General features: G+C 57.4%; 1 protein-coding gene across 2 annotated transcripts; it reads right to left on the bottom strand.

Moving 5' to 3' along the window:
- Positions 1–6,549: 6,549 nt before the first annotated feature.
- LOC115343918 (PILR alpha associated neural protein) lies at positions 6,550–19,021 on the bottom strand. Of its 2 annotated transcripts, none has more exons than XM_030020503.1 (6): positions 18,907–19,021; positions 12,404–12,472; positions 11,692–12,257; positions 11,430–11,511; positions 11,008–11,235; positions 6,550–10,882 (listed from the first exon to the last, which is right to left on the bottom strand). In XM_030020503.1, exons 2-6 carry the CDS (start codon positions 12,418–12,420, stop codon positions 10,861–10,863), a joined length of 915 nt encoding a protein of 304 aa, XP_029876363.1. In that variant the 5' UTR covers positions 12,421–12,472; positions 18,907–19,021; the 3' UTR covers positions 6,550–10,860. The 2 variants fall into 2 exon arrangements, with proteins under 2 accessions (XP_029876363.1, XP_029876364.1); XM_030020504.1 differs by having other exon boundaries at positions 11,692–12,254.
- Positions 19,022–20,203: the final 1,182 nt, after the last annotated feature.

The raw sequence follows: 20,203 nt of genomic DNA, 5'->3' as shown, positions 1-20,203 counted from the left end.
GGGGCCGGTGTCCCGGGGACACTGCAGAGAGTGCCGTAGGGCTGCGATTACCCAGGGAGCGCGGGATGCGCATCCCGGCCGCCTCCGGCGGGTAGGGAGCCAGCACAGAAATTGGAGGGGACAGCACGCGACAGGCAGGTCCAGGACAGATTGCCTCAGGTGACGGCTGGGTGTCTTGCAGATCTGGGGGCATTTCTGACGAGCAGAAGAGGGCTCCTCCGCACCGCAGCCCAGGGGAGCGCGCACCCTTGTGAGCTGGGCGCTGAGGGGCTTTGAGGCCAGCTCTTCCACCGTCTTTGCTCGTCTGCGTTAACCAAGGCTTGGTCAGGGCCCGTCGTTCACCCCTTTCCCAGAGAGGGCAGTCAGGCGGAGGAGACCAGCTCGGCACAGGACGGCAAAACGGGACGAGAGAAGGCGATGCCCCCGGGAGCGGCTGTCAAGGGGAAAGATGACAGCATCTTTCCCAAGGGAGCCGCAGGCTGGGTGCTACAGTGAACCGGCGGCATCTGCCTTGGAGCAGCTCCTGCCTCGCTCCCTCCTGCTGCCAGCCCTGAACACCAGCAGCCCTGGACACCAGCAGCCCTGGGACACGGCACGCGGGTCCCGGCCACCCCTGCCTCCAGGCGCCCGTCTGCGCTCAGCCGCCCAAAGCAGAAATGCTTGCATGAAATACTCCACTGCCAGGTCACAAGCTAGGGATAAAATGGGAGTTACGGCAAACTTGGTGGTTGACTGTCTCTTTTCTGTTTTTTAGCAGAGGATTAAGGCGTTGCCAGAGTCACGTCTGCATCCTCCTCAGTGATGAAGGTTAGGGGTTTCAAGCCTAGCTGCTGACTCATAACCAGGCAGAAGAAAAAAGGGAAAATTAGCATGAAGAACGTTGCTGAAATGGCTTGTATGTGTTCGGAGATTAGTGCAGGTATTGTATTGCTGCCTGTGTTATGGCTGGTGTGTTTAGTAGATGTTTTTAATGGAATCTGATCTTTTTAAGAATACGGGGCACCTGCATGTAGAGCATTTGCTTGTATCTGCAGATCCATTGCCATAACGGGCAGATCTTTGAGAAAAAAGCTCCTCCAGAAAGCAGCTTTAATTCCTGGCGTTGTAGCACCAGCACTTTTTTTCTAAGCCTAGATGCCTTTGGACATTTTAGTGAGCTATTGAACCGCTGGATGTCATGTCAGCGTCCAGAGTCTAGCCTGGTTCTGCAGGGATTAAAGTCGCTCCCTGTGAGTGCGTGTCTGCGGACCCTTCTGGGACATGAGTTTGGTGTTCCAGCTTCCCAGCTTAAATACTCGCTCTGTGACTGCACTAACTGGCAAACTCAGCAGAGGCCTGGAATGTGACCTTCATCTAAGCCGCGTCACCTCCAGCACACGTTGCCTCTGGATCAAGGCTGATGCAGGCGGGGGAGGCTCAGGCTGCTGCTCCTGAGATAACTGGAAGGATCAGGGGAGCTGGGTGAGTGCTCAGTCTAAACAATGGCTTCAGAGTCAGAGTTGTGATCGTACTCAAATTAATTTCAAATGTGCACAGTAACACAAGGAGCAATTTGCATAAGACGTCACATGGAGTTGCATACAATTTCGCATATTTAAACAAAATACAATAAAGCACAGCTCAGGCGGGTACGTGAAATCATTTGTGCAGCGAACCGTGCAGAGAAACGACGTACAATTATCACAGAAGAAGAAAACAAATGGCAGCAACCACCCAGGATGCAAAGTCAGCTCAGAAGTAGTGAAACACCAGGCTCTTCCTTCATCCAACATCCTGATAGATGCTTGGATTCACATTATCATTACACGAGCATGCGCTACTTTTCCACCAGGCCCTTCTGGTGCAGAGGATGGTGCTCGCTGTATCATGCCACTACTCACTCCTTCACATTTGCATCCTTGGCTTCATCTTTGCAAAACACTTTCCTCATGCGTCATCCTTTCTGGGCTTTCTAGCGCATTCATCTCCGAGTCTGAGGGACTCCTCTCTCACCATGCACCGCTCCAGGTGGTACTGTTCTTGCCCTTTAGTGGTAGAGGCCAGAGGCCGAAATACTGGCTCTGGGAGCCCAAGGACAGACGCTGACAGCCTCATTTTTGGTGGTCTCAGTGCTGTGCGTGTTCAGAGTGCAATCCCTATGGCTTAGTTCTTAGTGACCCTGTAGATCAGATGATGTGGCCTCCATCTCAGCTCCTGGAAAATGATGACCGAAGAATTAACATTAGAAAAGAAAGCTGGCAAGAAGAGGGAACAACATCCCTTAAGTGGGAATGCATCATCCTTCGTCGGGAACGTCGGGAGGGCTGAGACCTTTAAACCTGCAAAAAGGACTTTCACCCCCTGACCTACATTTTATGACAAACCTGCATCTCTGACACGTGGGCCGGGTCCGCACTGCAGCAGCGAGGCTGAGCTCTGAGGGCTGAACCATGAGTACGTACAATCACGTCTGCTTCCCCTTCCCTCCCCAGGAGGCAGGCGGGGGGGGAGCCGGTTGCTGCTCCTGAGACAGCTGGAAGGATCAGGGGAGCCGGGACACAGGGATCCGGCTAAACAAAGGCTTCGGCATCAGCAGCACCCTGACGCCCGTGAGCTTCCAGACCCCTGCTTCACCCATCTTGTCTTCATCTACCCAGCTCTTTTAAAGGCCCCTAGCTCTAAATTTCCATCCCGATCCCTTCCTCTGACCCTACTTCCCCTTCCTGCCCCATCTTTTAATCCTAGCCACAATTTCTGGTTCTGCCCACTCTCTCCTCACCCTGCCTTCTCCTGTCCTCCCTCATAACTCTCTTCTTTAAGGTCTGTGCTTGACAGCTTCAGTTCCTTGTATTTTAGTTAGGAAATTTGTTTCTCTCCCCAGGACTGCCTGAGCATCAGCAGAGAACTGTCACCAAAACCCTGGAAGAGGCAGTGTTCTGCTTAGTCACCATTTTGTCCCAGCCCTCCTCTAACTTGCAGGTACCAGGGAAAAACCTGTCTCTTCCTCATTTGCTGTACTTAGAATTACTGCACCGTGTTGTAAGCTGGCCAACGTGAGTAGCTACAAGAAACCCCCATTTAGCCAGGACTTTTCTGGTCTTCAGTTTTGCCGTGAAGGCCCTGATGCTTGGAATAAGGGAAATCTCTGCCACCTCTTACAGCTCCGGCTGCGCATCCAGCCAACGCAGGGTAAAGCTGAGCTGAGCCTCGGACCTCATTTGCGTGACATTCACTCACATGCAATATGTCACACAAGAAAGGAACTGGCAAAGCAGAAAAAGGCATCAGAGAGAAACCATTTCAGGCTTAAATAACTCATCCTGGTGTCACCAAATGGGTCTGAATCGATGTAATGGGGGTGCCACAAGCCTCCACTGTAGGTGCGTTTAACCATTGCACTCATGTTTTGGTTAATGAACACATTGAACCAAAGCTGTGTGCGTTCACAGTGCACTAGCCTGGCTAGACTGATTCCCCTGACACTAGCAGGGGACACCCACCACTGACTGCCCCTTGGTTTAGGAAGGGTTCAAAAAGCTCCTACTTTCTGGGTCACTTTACCAAGGCTCAGATGGTACCTGAGGGAATCACGATGCCTGTCCAAGCATCCTTCCTTAGGCAAACTAACTGGGAAACCAACCATCTCTTCAGCCAGGCCAGGCTGTAATGCAGATTTGACCAGTGCATGCTGTAGACATCACACAATGTTCCTCTGACATTCAGAAAATGAGTCACCCCAGGCTTGTTTGCTTGCTTGTTTGTTGAACCCTCGCGGTATGTCCAGCCGTCGATGGGCTTCAAACTAGACTGGCTGCCCTAGAGCATCTGCTCTCCTGCCACTGGAGCTCTAACTAGGAGCCACAGAGATGCAGGACAGGTCCCTGGAGCAGAGACTGGCCTTTGTTTCCCTGCCAGATCCCTCGTGGGGATTGATCTGAAGTTGAAGATGGTTTTGCTTGTATTCTGGTCACTCCCAGAGAAAGCTGGGCTTTGGATCAATGTGGAATGCGTCACTGAATGGTCTATTATTCACTGAGTGCAATGTGCACTCGGAGACACAGCAGCCCTCAATAAAGATTCAATTCTGCCTCCGAGGATCAAAGCAGGACTGAACCAAGGGAACTACTCAACTCTTTTACATGACGCTGAAATGAGTGGTTGCTTGTTTCAGGGCGATTCTTCATGGCAGTTTCAAGTTGCGCATTGCTCCTAATTAAATGGCCATCTACACAGCCACGTCCATTTAGCAGGGTGCAGAGCTACCTCTAACCTAAGCTGTCCGTCCCTTCTGCGCCGAGGCTTACACTTGAGTTAGCACAGCCCATCCGTGCTGCTGTGCCCAGCCCACACCATGGCCCTGGGAAGCAGAGCGGTGCCCACAGCTCCATTTCCCACCGCTACCCTCGCGCCCATAGCGTCGGGCTGGCTCTCTCGCAGGGCGAACGGTGAAGGCACGCGAAGTGGCGATAACCAACAGGACAGGCCCGGGGAGCAGGGCAGAGCCGAAGCACATGGAGTCCTAACTTCCAGCCCCAACTCTGGAGAAGCTCCTTGAGCAGGGGAGGCAAGTGAGCGCTCGAGCTCGCTGCCAAATCCCTACATTGACAGGCGGTTCCAGCTGACAGTTGCCTGATTTTTTTTATTTTTTTTTTTTCATGATGGGATAATTTATTGCAGGTTATAGAAGGCACTCAGCTGGAGGGAATCCCAGCTTTGGGAGATGTTTTCATAATCTTTTTCAGAAGTACTTTCTTTCCTGGGAAATCACAGTGGTCAGCAATACCTCATGCTTGTTTTTGACCACTTGTTGGGGTGATTTTCATGTGTCTTGATGTGGTCGTACAGTTTTTAGATGTTCTTCTTTGATTTAAATGATCGCATCCATTCCTCCCCTCTCTGCTGTCCTCGTTCAGCATGCAGCTGCCCATTCTAGCTCCCTGTCAGCGAACAGGATGCTGGGCAGATGCTGGGGAAGGAGGCAAGGCTGGAGACTGGGAAGGAAAGGAGATGCTGGGGAAGGAGGCAGGGCTGGGACCAGACTGGAAAGGTGGGAAGTCAACATGGGCAGGTGGGCAAGAGGCTTGTAGTGGGGAGTGGTGATGGGAAGGGACTGGACCAGGGAGTCCGTGTTTCAGGAAGCCAGAAGAAAAAGGGGCAGCTGATGGAGCTTCTCCTGTGAGGCAGAGAGCGAGTCCTGGTAAAGAAAGGGAACGTTCGACTGAGCTCCTGCAGCCGCAGGCTGTGCCAAGAGGACACCGGAAAAAAAGCATGTGATGACAGAGAAGTCAGCAAGAAGGGCTGAAGCTCTGGCTGGAAACCGATGAGGTTTGTGCAAGGCGTTTCACTGCACCGATGAGTACGTGAGTCTGTAATTTCAGCACACTGAGAATCTATCGCCTCCTCCGTCAAGTCTCTGCAGCCTGCCCAGCCCCGGAGCCGCTGCATGCGGTTGACTGGAGACGATCAGCTGGCGGGGGGGGCAGGTGACCACCCACCTAAATCAACAGGGGCGAGGGACTCCGTCCCCCCACGCTCGGCACGGGGCAGAAGAGGTGCCGTTCAGCCTCTCACGCGTGCGTGCCCCGGGACAGCCAGCGCAGGCGTGCGTCTGCTCTCTGATCGGCCTGGGGACACCTCCAGCCCACAGAGATTCCGTCCGGGGCACGGGGTGCCATGTGGAGGGGTCTGGCCCCACGGCAGGAGGTGGTCCTGGGTCCTTCCAGTGGGCAGAGACCCCAGGACAGAGTCCAAGGTCAGGTCTGGTCTGGGGAGCCCGCTCCTTCCTCCGACAGCAAAGCAACAGATCAGGGACACCTCCGGTGCCCGACGGACTCGGATAGCAAGCGGGCAGAGGCAGCAGAGGCCAGGGACCGTCCCCAGCACCCAGCAATCGTCCTCCCATTGCTGGGGAGCGGCCCTTTGGGGTGGCCACCGTGTCCGGTGCTGGTCTCCAGCACCCCCTCCGCGCCCACCCCAGCACCGATCGCCACCGGGGCTTGCGAAGTGGGGGAGTTGCAGGAGGCAAGGATGCTTAATTACAGAGCAGCCCTGGAAACCAGCAACAGCAGCGGCACTGTGGCCAGGAGGGGAGGCAGCAGGGCTGTAAATAGAAATTGCGGAGGCAGCCGCGGGGAACAGAGTGAGGGAAGCTTCTGCGCCTGCATCGCTCTGTCTCCCTCCCTTCCCCTCAGCTTCTCTCACCTCTCCGGGCCACCCTGGCTCCCAGCACGAACTGGTGTGCCAGAAGCAGCCCCATGGTGTGGCTGGGAGGCAGCAGCTCCAGAGGCAGAAGAGCCACTCTGGGTGGAGAAGGCGGTGTGCAAGGTCTCCTCCATCAGGGGCCACCTCCCCTGGAAATGTGCGAGGGTCAAAGGGCCTCTTTGGCCAGCAAGGAGACCAAGGCAAGATGGACGTGGGGCCAAATCACCCCGTCTACCCCCCCTCGGAGGAGGCTGTGGGATGCCAGATGTCTGAGACCCTGTGCCACAGGGGTCTGCCCGGGATGAAGTCCCTGTCGTCCCCCCCCCGACATCTCCGTTACGGCCTCTTCCACGGCAGCAAGAGCTCTGCTTTCAGTATTTTGCAAAGGTTTATTTAAAAATGTTGAAACTAACATCCCACAAGAATTGAATATTTCACCACGAGGAGAAGATAAATCCTACAAAAATATATATCACAGCGCACAAGGGCAGGGGAGGGAGAAGAGCGAGACTGAGCGGGGAAGCAGGAGGGAGGACGGAGGGGAGGATGGGAGCCGCGGCAGAACGAGACCGAGTGGCAAAGGGAGAACAAGAGAGGAGTGGGGAGAGCGAAACAGCAGGAGGGGAGAGATAACTGGGAGGGAGACCATGGTACAGGACAGGAGTGGGAAGCGGGAAAACAGTGGGAGAGGGAAAACAACAGGAAAAAAGGAGTAGAGAGCCAGCAGTCGGTGAAGGAATGGGCCCCCCCTCTATGGTCTTGCCAAGGTAGGGCCAGGACTACAGTGAGACATCAGCGGGGTTGCGATCGGGGAGCTGGAGTTTGGCCCAGGGCTTTTGTGCTGCAGGACTCGGCTCTAAGGCTGTGCCACCGTTTAACTCAGAGCAGTCTGAAGGCGATCGCGTCTGAGAACTTGTGGGGAATGAACAAACCGCTCCTTTCCAAGCATTTTTGCTTGTGGGGAATGAAGGGACCAAATTTGCAAGGGCACTTAGGTGCCGTTGAGGAAGAGGTAGATAGCCCTCTCTGAAGCTGTGGGATGCTTGGCTGGATGCGAGTCCCCGTAAACTGGACCGGAGGAGCGCTGTGGAAGCACACACCGGAGGTCTGCGCCCCTGCCTACCAGTCGCAACCGACCAGATGGAGAAGCCCGAGCAGGATTTGGCCTTGGCACAGTCGTGCCACTGTGCCGGGTGAGCAGAGGGAGACTCCAGTTCCTGCCCTGAAGCACTACAGGGCGGAGGGGAGAGGTTCTCCCCAGACCTTCCCATGCGCTCACAGAGAGACCACCCTTGCCTTAACAAAGCCACGAACCTCCAGGAGCTCAGCGCAGACACGGTGCCTTCAACCCACCCAGCCCACCTGGACGTTCCCTTTTAATGGCACAGAAACAGGCTCAGCCCAAGGCTACGAACATTGTCAGTCATTTTCCCCGCACACATTTCTTTCCATAAAATTTCCACTGGAAAAAATGAATCCAGATCTTTCTCCTCCAGTCACCTAGAAGACAGGGAAACCTGGTGGGCCGTGACTGAGAAGGTGCTGGCCTCTGCCCTGGCTTGGTACTCGGTGCTGTCAATCCGTCCGTGTGTGCGTCTCACGGACTCTTAGCCTGGGCCAGGGAAGAGACTGCAGGCACGCTCTGGCTCCAGTCTGCGTAGGGGAAGATGGTTTATAAGGCTCCAGCCATGGAGAAAACAGATCCGGTGGGATTATTTATTGACTGGAAGAAGCTTATGTGTCCACACGTGCTTTGAATGTTTTGTTCCAGGGACAAAATGTAGCAATGAAAGTTTGGGCAGGACAATGAAGTTGTTTCCCATATCTAACCTGTTTTGTGTGAGAGAGTGAATGACTGTCATAGAAACGTATTTGGCTAGAAAAATTGGTCTTGGAAAAGATGTTCAGCATATCCAAGCTTCTGTCACTGTAAGAGTTTTCTCAGCTGCATTCCCCAGCTTCCCCCTTACCACAGCACCTGTGAAAGGCCTCGTTCCCTGGAGATACTTTTAACAAAACCGGAGACACGTTAAAGGAGGAAAAAAAAAACAACGCAGTTTGATTTGTTTGTAGAGTTTACAAAAGCCTGGCCAGCAGAGCGCAGGGCTTCCCTGCATCATACGCCTCCCGTGGTGCCCTGCCACCTTCTTACAGACCTTCTCTCCACGAGGCATGTGGAAAGGGAAAGTCCAAGGACAGCCCTTGAAGTAGTGGAGTCTAAACCCTAGCCTTGTTTCAACAAGCGCTATTGATCAAAGAGCAATCTAATTAATCCGGTCTGGAAAATTACTTAAACCGGTTGAAGGCATTATATCGTAAACTGCCAGCAATAAGCCGCGCAGCCTCTTGCCGACTGCGTGCAGATGGCCTCCCCCAGCGCTGACGTGCCAGCGAGCGGGGGACCGGCCCCGAGCTGCCCTCGGTTGGAGGGGGCCGTGGGAGCGGGGCAGGAACAGCCATCTGCCCCCTTCTCCGTCCTGTCCATCCGCAGCTTGACTGTCCACCAAAGCCTTGAACGGAGCCTGAGTAAGGAAAAGGCTCGGTAAGGGATCGATCTAGGATAAAGCAATAATATCCCCTGCTGTAAGCGGAGACTCAACCTGTGCTTAGACTAGAGACCTCCAGAGTCCTTTTCCAGCTACATCTTTCAGCCATTCTGTGCTTTTAATAAGCCAGTAATTTTATTTGACCTGTCATTTTCTCCAAATCTCTACTGTTTTTTGCAAAGCTTATTGCAATTTACACTCTCATTTAAATGTCCTTCACGGTGAGTCAGATGGGACCCGAGATCACCTAATAGTTCAGCTAGGTAAATGGGCAGAACCAGGCCTCTTATGAAATACTCTGTGCTTTGTCCTATAAAGAATAGGCTTTTACTGCAGAGATAAAGGATGAAAGGGCCATTTCCTTTTCTCCAAGACAACTTTTGTCAGAGACCTTGTATGGTGCATTAGGGCCTTCTAATTGTGGGCGAGTTTCCCTTCTCCGGCCACATCAGTCCAGCAGCTGAAGGTGTTTGTACAGTATAGGGGCAACCTTACCTAAATCTGCATCATTTCAGCTCAGTGGCTGTCAACGTGGGGTCTGTGAATTACTTTGAAGGTGTCCACAAAAGCCAAGGGAGAGCAACTATTGTCATTGAGCTGAAATTTGCCATTTCACACTTCCTCAAAGTGACACCCATGGGTCCACGCACAGGAAGAGCTTGAGACGCACCGATCGTGCCCACGCAAGCAACTGTCAGCGTGGCTGCCTGCCCTACAGACCACCACAGCCCCGAAGTACATGCTCAGGCAACCGGTTTGCACCGATACCTGTGCCATTGGTTTCGGTCCCCCACCAGCTGGGACAGTACACTTACGAAGGTTGGCACCCCAGATATCCCCTCTCCCATGCTCTTGGTGAGCATTGCCTCGTGGGTCTCCAGTCACCTCGTGTTCCAGGAGAGACCTACCAGCAGCACAGGGCAACCCTCCCAATGCTCCCAAGGTCAACTCCAAATTGCTCTTTGTCATCCCAGGCACAGAGAGTCACGTCTGCTGCTTGTTGCCCATAGCGTGAGTGTCTGAAAGCAGTTCCCTACCTCAGCCTGGCAAAACTCAAGTTCCTCGTGCCCAGCTAAATCTGCATGCCATGCTTTAGCTGCTTCGGCAGTACCGCAACAGGACGCTTGCTAAATAACGCGATGGGCAGAGGGCTTCGCCTCAGGTTTTCTGAAGAACATCACCATAGACCGATGCTCTTCAGAGAAACCTTGCTGAAGGAGGCTGAGGGAGAGGAGGGGGACAGCGAGGAGGCTTCCAAGAGATCAAAACATTTGGAAAGCTAAAGGAACCTTTTCCAATTTTAACTGGCAAGAGAAGTGGCAGGGGGAGGAACTGAGAGAAAAAAAACTGAGGACGGAGAGATGAAGAAAGATACAAGCTGAAGAGAAAAAAAACAGAGGAGTGTTAGGCAGAAAGAAAAACGGAAAGATGGGAGTATCTTCCATCTAGGGGCGAGGTAATGTTTCCTTCAAGGACATGGGTTGCTGGGGGGGGGCCCAGGTGCTGTGTGAGCCTCTTCTGCCCAACCTTCGCCCACCCTTGGGACCCTCGGGAGGGCCAAGGCCTCGGGAGCAGAAGAACCTGCCACCACCCGAGTCGCGGCTCAGGGGAGACCGAGCCCCGGCAGGCAACCCCGCGGCCGCCGAACTCCAGACGTTCACTTCAAAGCGCACGACGTGTGGGGAGGGGACACACAGAGGGGTCAGGGCCCACGGGGACAGGGGTACGCCTTTCCACCTCGCCTACCCCCGACGTCAGGCATGCACCGGTGAGAGAGTCACGGAGATCCAAGCGTGTGTGTGTGTGTGTGTGTGCTAGGAGAGGGGCCGGGGAGGCCAAAATTTCACGCCACCACCAGCTGTCTTCCCTCCCACCACCCCGCTCTCTCATCACCCTGTCCTGCGTGGGCGGGGGGGGGGTCCCCAACCTTCCCCCAGCAGGACACTAAGGAGGCCCGGCTCGTCCTTTTGCCCAGGCACGTCCTGGCGGAGTTAATTAATAATGGTGGTGGCGGGCCGTGGCACAAGGAGGTCGTTTTTTTTTTTTCCTGGGGTAGCAGAGGCGGCGGGAGTCTGCGCTCGCCGGCTGTGACGGGAGGGTGGGGGGGGAGCCAGCTCTGCTTCTTCCGTGAGCGTCACAGGTTCACCAGTGGGATTCTGGGAGGAAAAAGGAATTGGAAAATCAATTAGCGACGGGCGCCTACGCTGTCCCACCGACCGGAGCCTTCGCCCCTGCCTGTCCCCCCGGTCCCCCGCCACCGCCTCCCTCCCCGGCCACTCACCGGTTGAGTTGGAAGGCCGTGCTCTTCCCGTGGCCCCCCAGTTTCTCCAAGCCCTCCTGGCCCTGCCTGGACTCCTCCGCCTCGGGCGTGGGGGCCAGGGAGTCGCTGTAGGGTCCCAAGATGCTGACGGTGGTGGGGGAGAGGTCCGCGAGGGGCTGCTGGCTCTCCTGCTGCCTCCCGCCGCTCTGCTGCCCCGAGTGACGCCGGCGTTTCTGGTTGCGGTCCCAGCTTCGGAGAGAGACAAGGGGCGAGGTAGGACGTGCCCCCTCAGACAAGCCCTGGCCCTCCATGACAGAAGGTTTTGTGGGACCCCGCTTGCGGCACCGGACCCGCACCCTTGGGACAAACGGGTCCCAAGCCCGCAGTCCTCCCGCCCACCCACCCGCCCGGTGACAGCCTCCGTCGGCCCAAATCCCACTCACCAGAACTTGAATATGATCCCCGTGGCGACCAGGACAATGATGATGGAGATGGTGATGGTGACGTACAGCTGGGGGTCCACACCTGCGAGACAGAGGAGGCGGGGGGGGGGGGGGGGGGTTGCGTGTGATGGCCACCCCCACCGGTCCCCGGCGGGCAGCAGTGCAAAGGGAGGTTCCCGCTGGAGAACCTCGTGAATTTTGCAGAAGGAGCTGCTCCTGCGGGGACGGGGAGGGGCGCGAAAGGAGCGGAGGGCAGATCTACCTTCCCCCCGGGGCCCAAACAAGAAGGGCCGCAGGGTGGCCGGGGTCTCGCGCAGGTTGAGCCCCGCGTTGTGCAGGAGCGAGTGGGAGTTGGGCTGCGCCGTCGCCATGCCGTGGGGCGAGACGAAGGTGTAACCCAGCGGCGGGAAGCCTGGGTTGGCCGAGTTGGCGTCCCCTCCGTCCTCATCCGACACCGTGGGGCCCCACACGATGGCCCAGGGGTACTGGGAGGAGGGCATGCCGTCCTCGAATCCGGAGGGGGTGGCGGGACGGGCCCCCGCCGCCTGGCGCCTCAGCCGCACGACGTGCCGCAGCTCTCCCCCCCGGGGTGCCGGGGCCCGCTGGCGCGGCAGGGCGAAGCGAGAATCCCTCTCCGGCAGCGAGGTCCTGTCCCAGATGCAAATGGGTCGCGGGGCCGAGGGGCTCCGACGGGTGCAAAGAGGCCGAGCGGCCGCCGGGCCCCGAGAGCGAAGAGACCAGACGCCAGGAGGAGGGACGGCCGAGACCAGGAGGAGGAGGTGCCACAGCTGCAGGGAGTGGATGCGGGAGACGAGCGGAGGCATCCTGCTGCGGGACCGGGGTCGGGGGGGAGAAAGAAGAAAGCCTTATCTGACACGTCCCTCCTGTCGAAAGCCCAAGCCCGGAGCAGCCCGCCACCCGCGCTCCCGTCATCCTCCCGCGTCGCCGGCGAACGTGGGAAGCTGCGAACCTACCAGGCACCGGGCTCCATCTCAGATGCAACAGCGTCTTTGCTCAGCGAGGATCCTGTCTCATCTTCTTCACTGGGAACCAAAAGGGAGAGGTGTTAGCGTCCCCGCGCCCAGCGGCGACCGCTCTCTCCCTGGAGGCAGCGGGTGCCACCGCGGCGAGCCCCCGGCGCCGGCGGGGAGGGCAACGGGCCGCCCGTGCACCCACGCGGGCACCCGCTCCCGCTCTCGCGCTCCCCACGCCTGCGTGCTCTCCTGCGCGGAGGTGCGCCGTCCCCCCCGACCCCAACGCCGCGCAGAAACACGCGCGTTAGCATACGCACGCGAAAGCAAGGAGCAATCTCCGGAGCACACGTGCGGAGGCACATGCGCAGCTTCCCCGGGGACTCTCCCGTCTGAGGGCCGAGGAGGGGGATTCGGCATCTTTGTTTGCTTATCGCAGGAACAAGTTGGAATCTTAATTCCTGTGTTTATTTATAGTGTAGAGCGTGTAATCCATTTATTAAAGAAGAGCCTCTTCATTGTGTGCCAGAGTGAGGGAGAGAGAGGGGAAGCACGAGAGTGATAAACCAAGAAGACCGAGAAAGAGAGAGTGAATCAGCGAGAAAAGTCCAGCCTTACTAAAGAATTTAGGAGAAAAAATATGCCTATCAAATATTTAGTGTTTACGTTCCTCTTAGCTAACACGGAATATACCTTCCCACACTCCTTGTCCTAGTGTCCTCTGCGCTGTCCCGTCCCTCCCTCCCCCCCCTATTCCTCCCCTTTCTCTCCCACCTCCCGCGGCCGAGCAGCACTAGGCAGCAGCGGTAACACGGAGTAAGGGCTGGTCCCTCCAGCTGGATTTCTGCACCGGCCGCACACCCCCTCTGGCATCAGCCCAGCGGCAGCACGGCCGCCCTTCATGCCGTCTGTCCCTTCCCTTGGCTGGGCACAGCGCGGTGCCGGCCCTTCCCCGGCGAGCCGTTCTGTGCCTGACCCGGGATCCTCTCCGCAACAAAGACCGCACGCACGCACACGCACGAAAAAAAAAAAAAAATCATTCGGGATGCTCGGCTCGCTCCTTCGTCGCGAAGGGGAAAGCGTGAATGCCGACAGCCCGCGGTCACGCCCTTCCGCGGCCGCCGGCGTGGAGAAACGGGGACGTTTGGCCGAGGGAGTCAACTCTGAGGCCATCCCTGCACCTCCAGCCCTGAGCCAGCTGCGTTGCTCCCAAGGGGTTACTGCCATCCCCTCCTGCTCCCTCCATGCCCTGAGCCAAAACTGCAGCCCCTCCGGAACGGGAGGCTTCCTCTTGCTGAGGGAAAAGCCCGGTGCTTGCTGTGGGAAGGGGACTCACGGCCCTGATGAACACCTGAGGAGAGGGGCTGGGAGGAAGGGCACCCAAGAGTGAGTAGCTGTCTAGCTCCTGCTGCATTAACTGGGGATATTTTTAGTTTCCTTCTGTTAAATATTTAAACAAAGTTCACAGAAAAAAAGGAATTGTCGGCTAGTGCCCTGCCCTTCCCTCCGGGGCAAGATCAGTCTCTGGAGGGATCCTGAGATGAAGATGAGGAGAAAAGAGTAGCTATTCTCAGCATTTCTTTGTACTTTGCTCCTGAACCTCTAAGCCTCGGAGGGGACTCAGTATTAAAATGCAGCTCTGCAGAGAAGCAGCAGAACGGAGCAAGTTTCTTCCGAAACCAGAGGCTGGCGAGATCTCGGCCATCTGGATTACGATCACGATGCCGCGGAAGATCATGTCTGGCAACACAAATCCGTGACAGAATTTCTTTTGGACTTTGGAAAGGGAGGGAATTCCAAGCGTCGGGGACCTCCTCGTGTGAGCCCCCGGGCTAGAGGGCACGCAAACTGCCTGGGTGGTTTCAAGGTGGCCTGGAGTGCCTGGGGCCATGCCTGGGACTCCCCACAGGACAGTAGATCCCTGGGGTGAAGAGCCTGTGGCACAGCAGTCTCAGTTACAGCTCTGGTCTTCGGGTTCTGCGGGCCGTTTTGCATCAGGCAGCGGGAGATGTGGATCTGGACGGTGCTGTGCCAGGAGTGGACATCTTCTCCAGGCGCAGGTCGACCTCGGTGCCTCCAGTTTGGTGGGGGAGCGTGGTACGTTAGGGGTGCGCGTGTAACCGCTAGCACTCCTCCTAACACAGGTGGCTCTACTGGCAGAAACGTGCCTGGATGCGGGTGCACCGTGTGCGGGGTCACCCAGCTCGCTGCGCTCTTCTCACTTGTTGGGATGTCTTACAGCGGAGTTCTCGGCTGAGATTGTGAGCTCCGGTAACTGCACCCCAGACCATGGATTCCCAGGGTCTAAAGCCTGGGAATAAGAAACCCTACAGAGCCAAATCCTGAATTGCTTTCACACCCGGTAGTCTGAATTTCAGCCCTATGGAGCAGAAAATAGCTGTAGCTGGAGCTGAGGGGAAGGAGTGAGCCCCAGCACTGGCCTCTTCGTGTACACATCATGCTGCGGGAGCGACAGCCCGGACATCGGGTGTAAGCCTCAGACCTGAGACACTGTTGTGCACAGGTCCTGCTGCCAACGGTGAAGAGCCCTAAAGGTGGCTCCAGGTGAGCGCAGGAATGAGGCAACGTCGGTTGGTCTCAGTCAACACCTTCTGGTTTGCTCATCGTATCGTGGCCGGAGCCTGAGAGCGTGTCCTGCCCTAGCACACCCAGGCATGGCTGCGGAGGAGCCGGGAGGAGCACAGAGGTGCCTCCCATAGCATGAATGCCGTGAGAGCAAAGGAAGGCTTGGGATGGAAATGCCACCCGGTGAGGGCTGGACTCTACTGCGCATGGAGCGCTCATGTTCAAAACAGAGCATTGGAGGTCCCTGTGGCTTCTTGACAAAGCGGCAGATAAAGCGTGCCTGCGGCACTCTGCGGTTAGCCACCGGCAGCGGGGATAGTGTCCCGGGCACAGACCCTGCTGCGTTGGAGGGCAAGTGTAACAAATGCCCTTCGTTCAGCTCTGTATGCAGCTCCCGGCGCGGATGCTGAATAAACTGGAAGATCTTCAGAGAGGAGGAGGAGGGGACGCCAATGCTCTTACTACCTGGACGTACAAATCCCAGTATCCACGCAGCTTGCACCATCCAAGAGGCCTTTGCGTGCCAGAGCAGAGAGACTGGATTTCTGCACCAGTACCACATGGCGTGGCTCTCGCTTTCAGATCTGCCTTCCAGGTCTAATTGTGATAAAAACGGACAGGGCTACTCCCAGGGTCCAAAGATGGACCTGTGTATTTTCACTCTAGGTACATAGCCTCCATCGCAGCGTTCCAGTCCTGTGATGCACAGATGACAGAGTGTGAATGACAAAGCTATTTCCCCAGGGCACTTCACTGAGCTCAGTTTGTGAATCTTGGTGCTTGAAAGCTGTGAGTAAGAATTACACTGCTCTTTGCTACTGCATATGGACCCCACTACTGGTCCAGACCCGAGATCCCTGGGGCTAATGTATTAGGAGCTGCTCTCATTGCATTTGCCGGATGGAAGCACGAATCCTGCTGCTGTTCCCCAGCGTCAGGGACCCAGCTGTGCTTCCTTCCTCTTTGTAAGTCTCCTGCAGCACGGACCCACCGCTGCTGCTGGGACGTGAGAGATCAGATCTCGGTAGCCGTGCCCCAGAGCATGTATCCCAGTTCACCAAGGGGGCTGGGAATTTACATCCTAACTAATGGCTAGGAGCAAAGCCTGCTGGCACTCCTGCTCTGAGCAGGGAGCACAGACTAAACGCTGAATGTGACACCCTGAGCTCCAGAGTTCAGATGCTACTGCGCCCCGGGGAAGCCCTAGGATTCGCTGCCAATAACTCCTTCTCCGTGTCCGGGATTCACGTACACCGTGGTCCCAAAGATAAATCCTATCCAAATATAAAAGCCATCACAGGAATAAAAGGGCCAAGGTGCCAGCCGTGCGCAGGCAATACCCGTGCTGTAGCTCCCTCCCATCAAATGCAATCTGTAACCTTCTGTTAGAAAATGCTGAAGTTTGACAAATTCAAATGAGGAACAATACTATTAATAAAGAGGGTCACACACCAGCACAATTCACCTAGGCAGGTGGTGTATTCCCTACTGCCTGGAGCCTCCGCGTGGCTGTATTTCTAAAAGAGACGCTACGGTTCAATCAGAAGTTATGGGCTTGACGCAGGAAATGAAATTGGTGAAATTCTCTGGCCTGTGCTCTGCTGTAGGTCAGACTCGATGATCAAAATGGTCCCTCTGGCCTTAAAATTTGAGAATCTCACAGCTTTCTCAATGCCTGGCTGAGATCAGCTCTGACTGAAGAGCAATTGGATGAAGCCGAGCACATACAAGCCGTGTTAGTGGGAAGCGGGTAGAGTCTCCTTCCATCCGGGGATGGGAAAAGAGTTGCACCCGATTCTGTCTGGCTCGGCTGGCAGATGATGATCTATCTGTATTTTTGTAACATCTCGAGCTTGACTGCTGTGATACTGTGCCTCTAGGAATGAAGCCGTCTGCTCTCAGAGCGCTCCAGCTAGTTCAGAATGCAGCAGTCTGTTTGCTCGGCGACTCAAGCTGCTGGGAATGCATCACCGTGCCCCTCTGCACCCCACATCGCCTCGCCTCTGAGCACCGAGTCCGGTTCAAGGTCTCCAAGCCAGCATTCAAAGCCCAGCATGGGACAGGCCCCAGTGACCTAAGCAATCAATCACCTCTCCTTATGCAGCGATGACCTCACATGACGGATATATTCCACTGGAACAATGAAATTGCCAACCAGTTTGGGGAGAGGGGGGAAGGGATGGAAGAAGGGGGAAGAGGCTCATGACCCTGAGGAACGGAACATTCACAGGAGCTGGGCCAAGATTATGAAACTTACTGCCGGCTGAAATAACGCTCGCCATTAGCAACCCCGCAGCACCGAGAGCTTCATGCAAATCCTTCCTTCGCCCAGCTCCCCCACGGCAACGATCCCACTCGAAATAGTGATTAAAAAAAACCAAAACAAACCTGAGGAGGACCCAGCCCTCCTCGCAGAGGAAGAACGCCAGGTTGGCTGTCATTTTTTAACTCCTAGCCAGCATCAAGGGCTACGGTGACAGCTACTGATACGAGACTGTGATCTGGGACCGTGGAACCCAGCAGCTATCTCCAAGCATTGAGCAGAGCGAGTTCAGACACTGGCAGCGAGACCCCCCCCACACACACTGCCTGGTGCCCCAGGCGCCCCACGCCTATATTTTTCTCAGTGGCCATGGACATCCCGGAGTTCGTGGTCCAAGAGGCAGAGATGCAGTCATTACTGGCTTGGTAGCAGGAAGCATGAACCTGGTGCTGGCGAAAAGGGGTTATATATATGTCCTGCTGTATCTGGCTGGGTGGGGACGGGGAACGGGAGGAATCCCTGAGCAGCCGCCCCAGGGGAGGTAATTCTGCTGCACTCGGAGGAGTTTCGGCAGCCGGGAGCCTGAATCCGAATGCTGGTACGCCGGGGTGGGAGATGCCAAGGCCGTCTGGGGAAGGAGTTCCCGCTGCGCGCGGGGCCGGGGGCGACAGCTCGCGGAGCGGGCTGAATTTGGGGGCTGGCGGTCTGAATGCGGTGGCTCACGTCAGGCTGCTCTACCCGGCGTCTGAGCCTGAGAGGGTTGGTGGCAGCGCCTGGCAGGATCTGGCAGGACCGCGGAGGGGCTGCCACTGCTCGCCCTGTGTCAGTGCGGGTCCTGCAGCGGTCGGTGAGTGCCGGTGGGAATTCCTGTGCCAGGGCGAGCGCTTACGGGCTGGGTATAGGGATCCTAGGCTGGGGCGGAATCCGGGGCTGGAAGGGTGATGGTGCATTTGGACATTTCGGTAGCTAGGGAATGGGCGTGTGAAGCCCCTCGGTGGTCCTCTGAGCTTAAGTCTCCCCGCATTTGGGAACTGTGAGTGTGGCCCCATTCCAAGCAGCACTCTAGGATGCCGGTCCCCTGCCATCTAGTGCCTGCCTGCAATACATGTCGTGAGTCTGCCAATCTTCTGCCTCCCAGTTTCCTACTGTTCCCGGGCATCCGAGTGCTTCAGGTGCTGAGTCCCCACGTCCGAATTGCTCTCTCCGGCATGGTGCACCCTTGGCCAGGCAGGAGGAGGGATTGACCCCTCCGTTCCCTTTCTCCAGCTGCGCCAATTTGGCTGAAGTCGCCTTCCTCAGCGCAGGCTCCAGTGCTCCAGCACAACAGGTCTGTGATGGAGCCCAGAGCTGGAGGGCGAGAGGCAGCGATGCCTCGGCTGTGCCCCCTCCCTCCCAGCCCCTCGGGCGTCCCCTGCCCCAGACTGAAAGGGGAGGAGGAGAAGGCGGCGGGGGGAGGAAGGAGACGGCCGGCTGGAAGGAGACAGAGCACCTAGATGGGGAGAGGGGAAAGGAAAAGGGGGAGAAAGGACACAGGGAAGGAGACGGGGAGAGGCGACTTGGAGACGGGCGCGCATCCCTCCCTGCCCCTCGCCCCTGCAGCCCCATCCCCACCCCGTGTGTCCCCCCCCCCGAGCCCGGGCTGCGAGGATGAACTTACCTTGCGGGGAGACGAGTGGGGAGCAGCCGGGGCGGCGGAGCAGGGGGCTGGGGGAGCACAGCTGCTGCTGCCGGTGCCTCTCATGGCCAGGACGAAGGAAGGAGAGGAGGAGGAAGGTTTGACGAGGCTGAGCCCTGGCTGAGGGAGAGGGAGCGAGAGATGCCTTGAAATAAACAGCTGCCGAGTGCTGGTCCAGCCCCTCTTTCTCTCTCTCTGTCTCTGTCTCTCTCGCTCGCTGCCTCCCGTTAACCCCATGGCTGCTGGCACCGGCGCGTCCGGTACCGTCGCCCCCGCTGCAGCCCGAGGGGCGAGCCGGGGAGGTGGGGGGGGGGGGGGCACCGCCTCCGTGTGTGTGTGTGTGTGTGTGTGTGTGTGTCCCCTGCCCCTCCGCCCCGGCCCGGGACCCCCCCCCTGCCCCGGCGGCCGGTTGCGAAGGCTCCTCCCGCTCCCTGCCCGCCCGCCGGACCTGCCCCCCCCCCCGCCGCCGCCGCCGCTGCCCGCTCCGCTCGGCTCCGCTCGGCTCCGCTCCGCTCCGCTCCCCCGTCTCGTCGGTTATTTCGGGATCTTCGCAGGAAGCGATTAGGTTGCCATGGAGAGAGGTGTCTCCAAGGGACCCGGCGCTCCAGCTCGCTCCCGGCGAATGCCACCCCCGGACCGGTCCGTCCTTGGGGGCGGAGGCCCCCCCCATCCCACCCACCCCCCCCCCCCCCCCCGGGATCCCCCTCCCCCGGGCTCACCCCCGCCGCCCCCCCCCCCCCGCCTCTCCGCCCCGCAGCGGTTCCCTCGGGGAAATGCCCCCCCCCCGCATCCCCGGGCCCCCCCGGTACCGGAGAGGGGCGGGGGGGGGGGGGTCCCGGCGGGTCGCTGCTCGGGTGGGTGGGCGGGCGGCGGGGTCCGGTGGAAGCTCCCGGGCAGAGCCGAGCAGCCCACGCGTGGGTCGGGTGGGACACAGGGGTGCTGGGGGAGCAATTTTTGGGGGGGGGACGGGGCGGGGTCCCGTCCAAGGTGGGTTTCCCCGTTGAGGGATCACCCGGGTCGTTTAGGCGTGTCCCCAAGTGTGTTTCTGCCAGGGATGGACGGGATGAGTCTGGAAATGGTAGGGATGTGACAGCGAAATTAAAGAAAGAAGCTGATGTGCCTTTGAGGGGCCGGGCGTTTTACAGGGAAAATCTCCCTCCACCATCAAGTACCAAAGAGAAAGCACAGTCCAAATCAGAAGGGAGCAGCTGAGCAACCGATGGGCGAGAGAAGAAAGTCAATGACAGAAAGACAGTTTCCACTCCAAGGTCTGAAATAT

The sequence above is a fragment of the Aquila chrysaetos genome, chromosome 7 (genome assembly GCF_900496995.4).
Source record: "Aquila chrysaetos chrysaetos chromosome 7, bAquChr1.4, whole genome shotgun sequence".
NCBI lineage: Eukaryota > Metazoa > Chordata > Aves > Accipitriformes > Accipitridae > Aquila > Aquila chrysaetos.
Note: the sequence above shows the minus strand (reverse complement) of the source record. Positions and strands in the feature narration are given on the sequence as shown.

Bases quoted from the DNA above. Each gene is read 5' to 3' on its own strand.
- LOC115343918 (XM_030020503.1), bottom strand. The intron at 11,512-11,691 runs GTAGATCTGCCC...TCTGTCTCGCAG, and splicing joins GTTTGGGCCCCGGGGGGAAG to GTGTGGACCCCCAGCTGTAC. The intron at 11,236-11,429 runs GTGAGTGGGATT...CTCTCTCCGAAG, and splicing joins GGGATCATATTCAAGTTCTG to CTGGGACCGCAACCAGAAAC.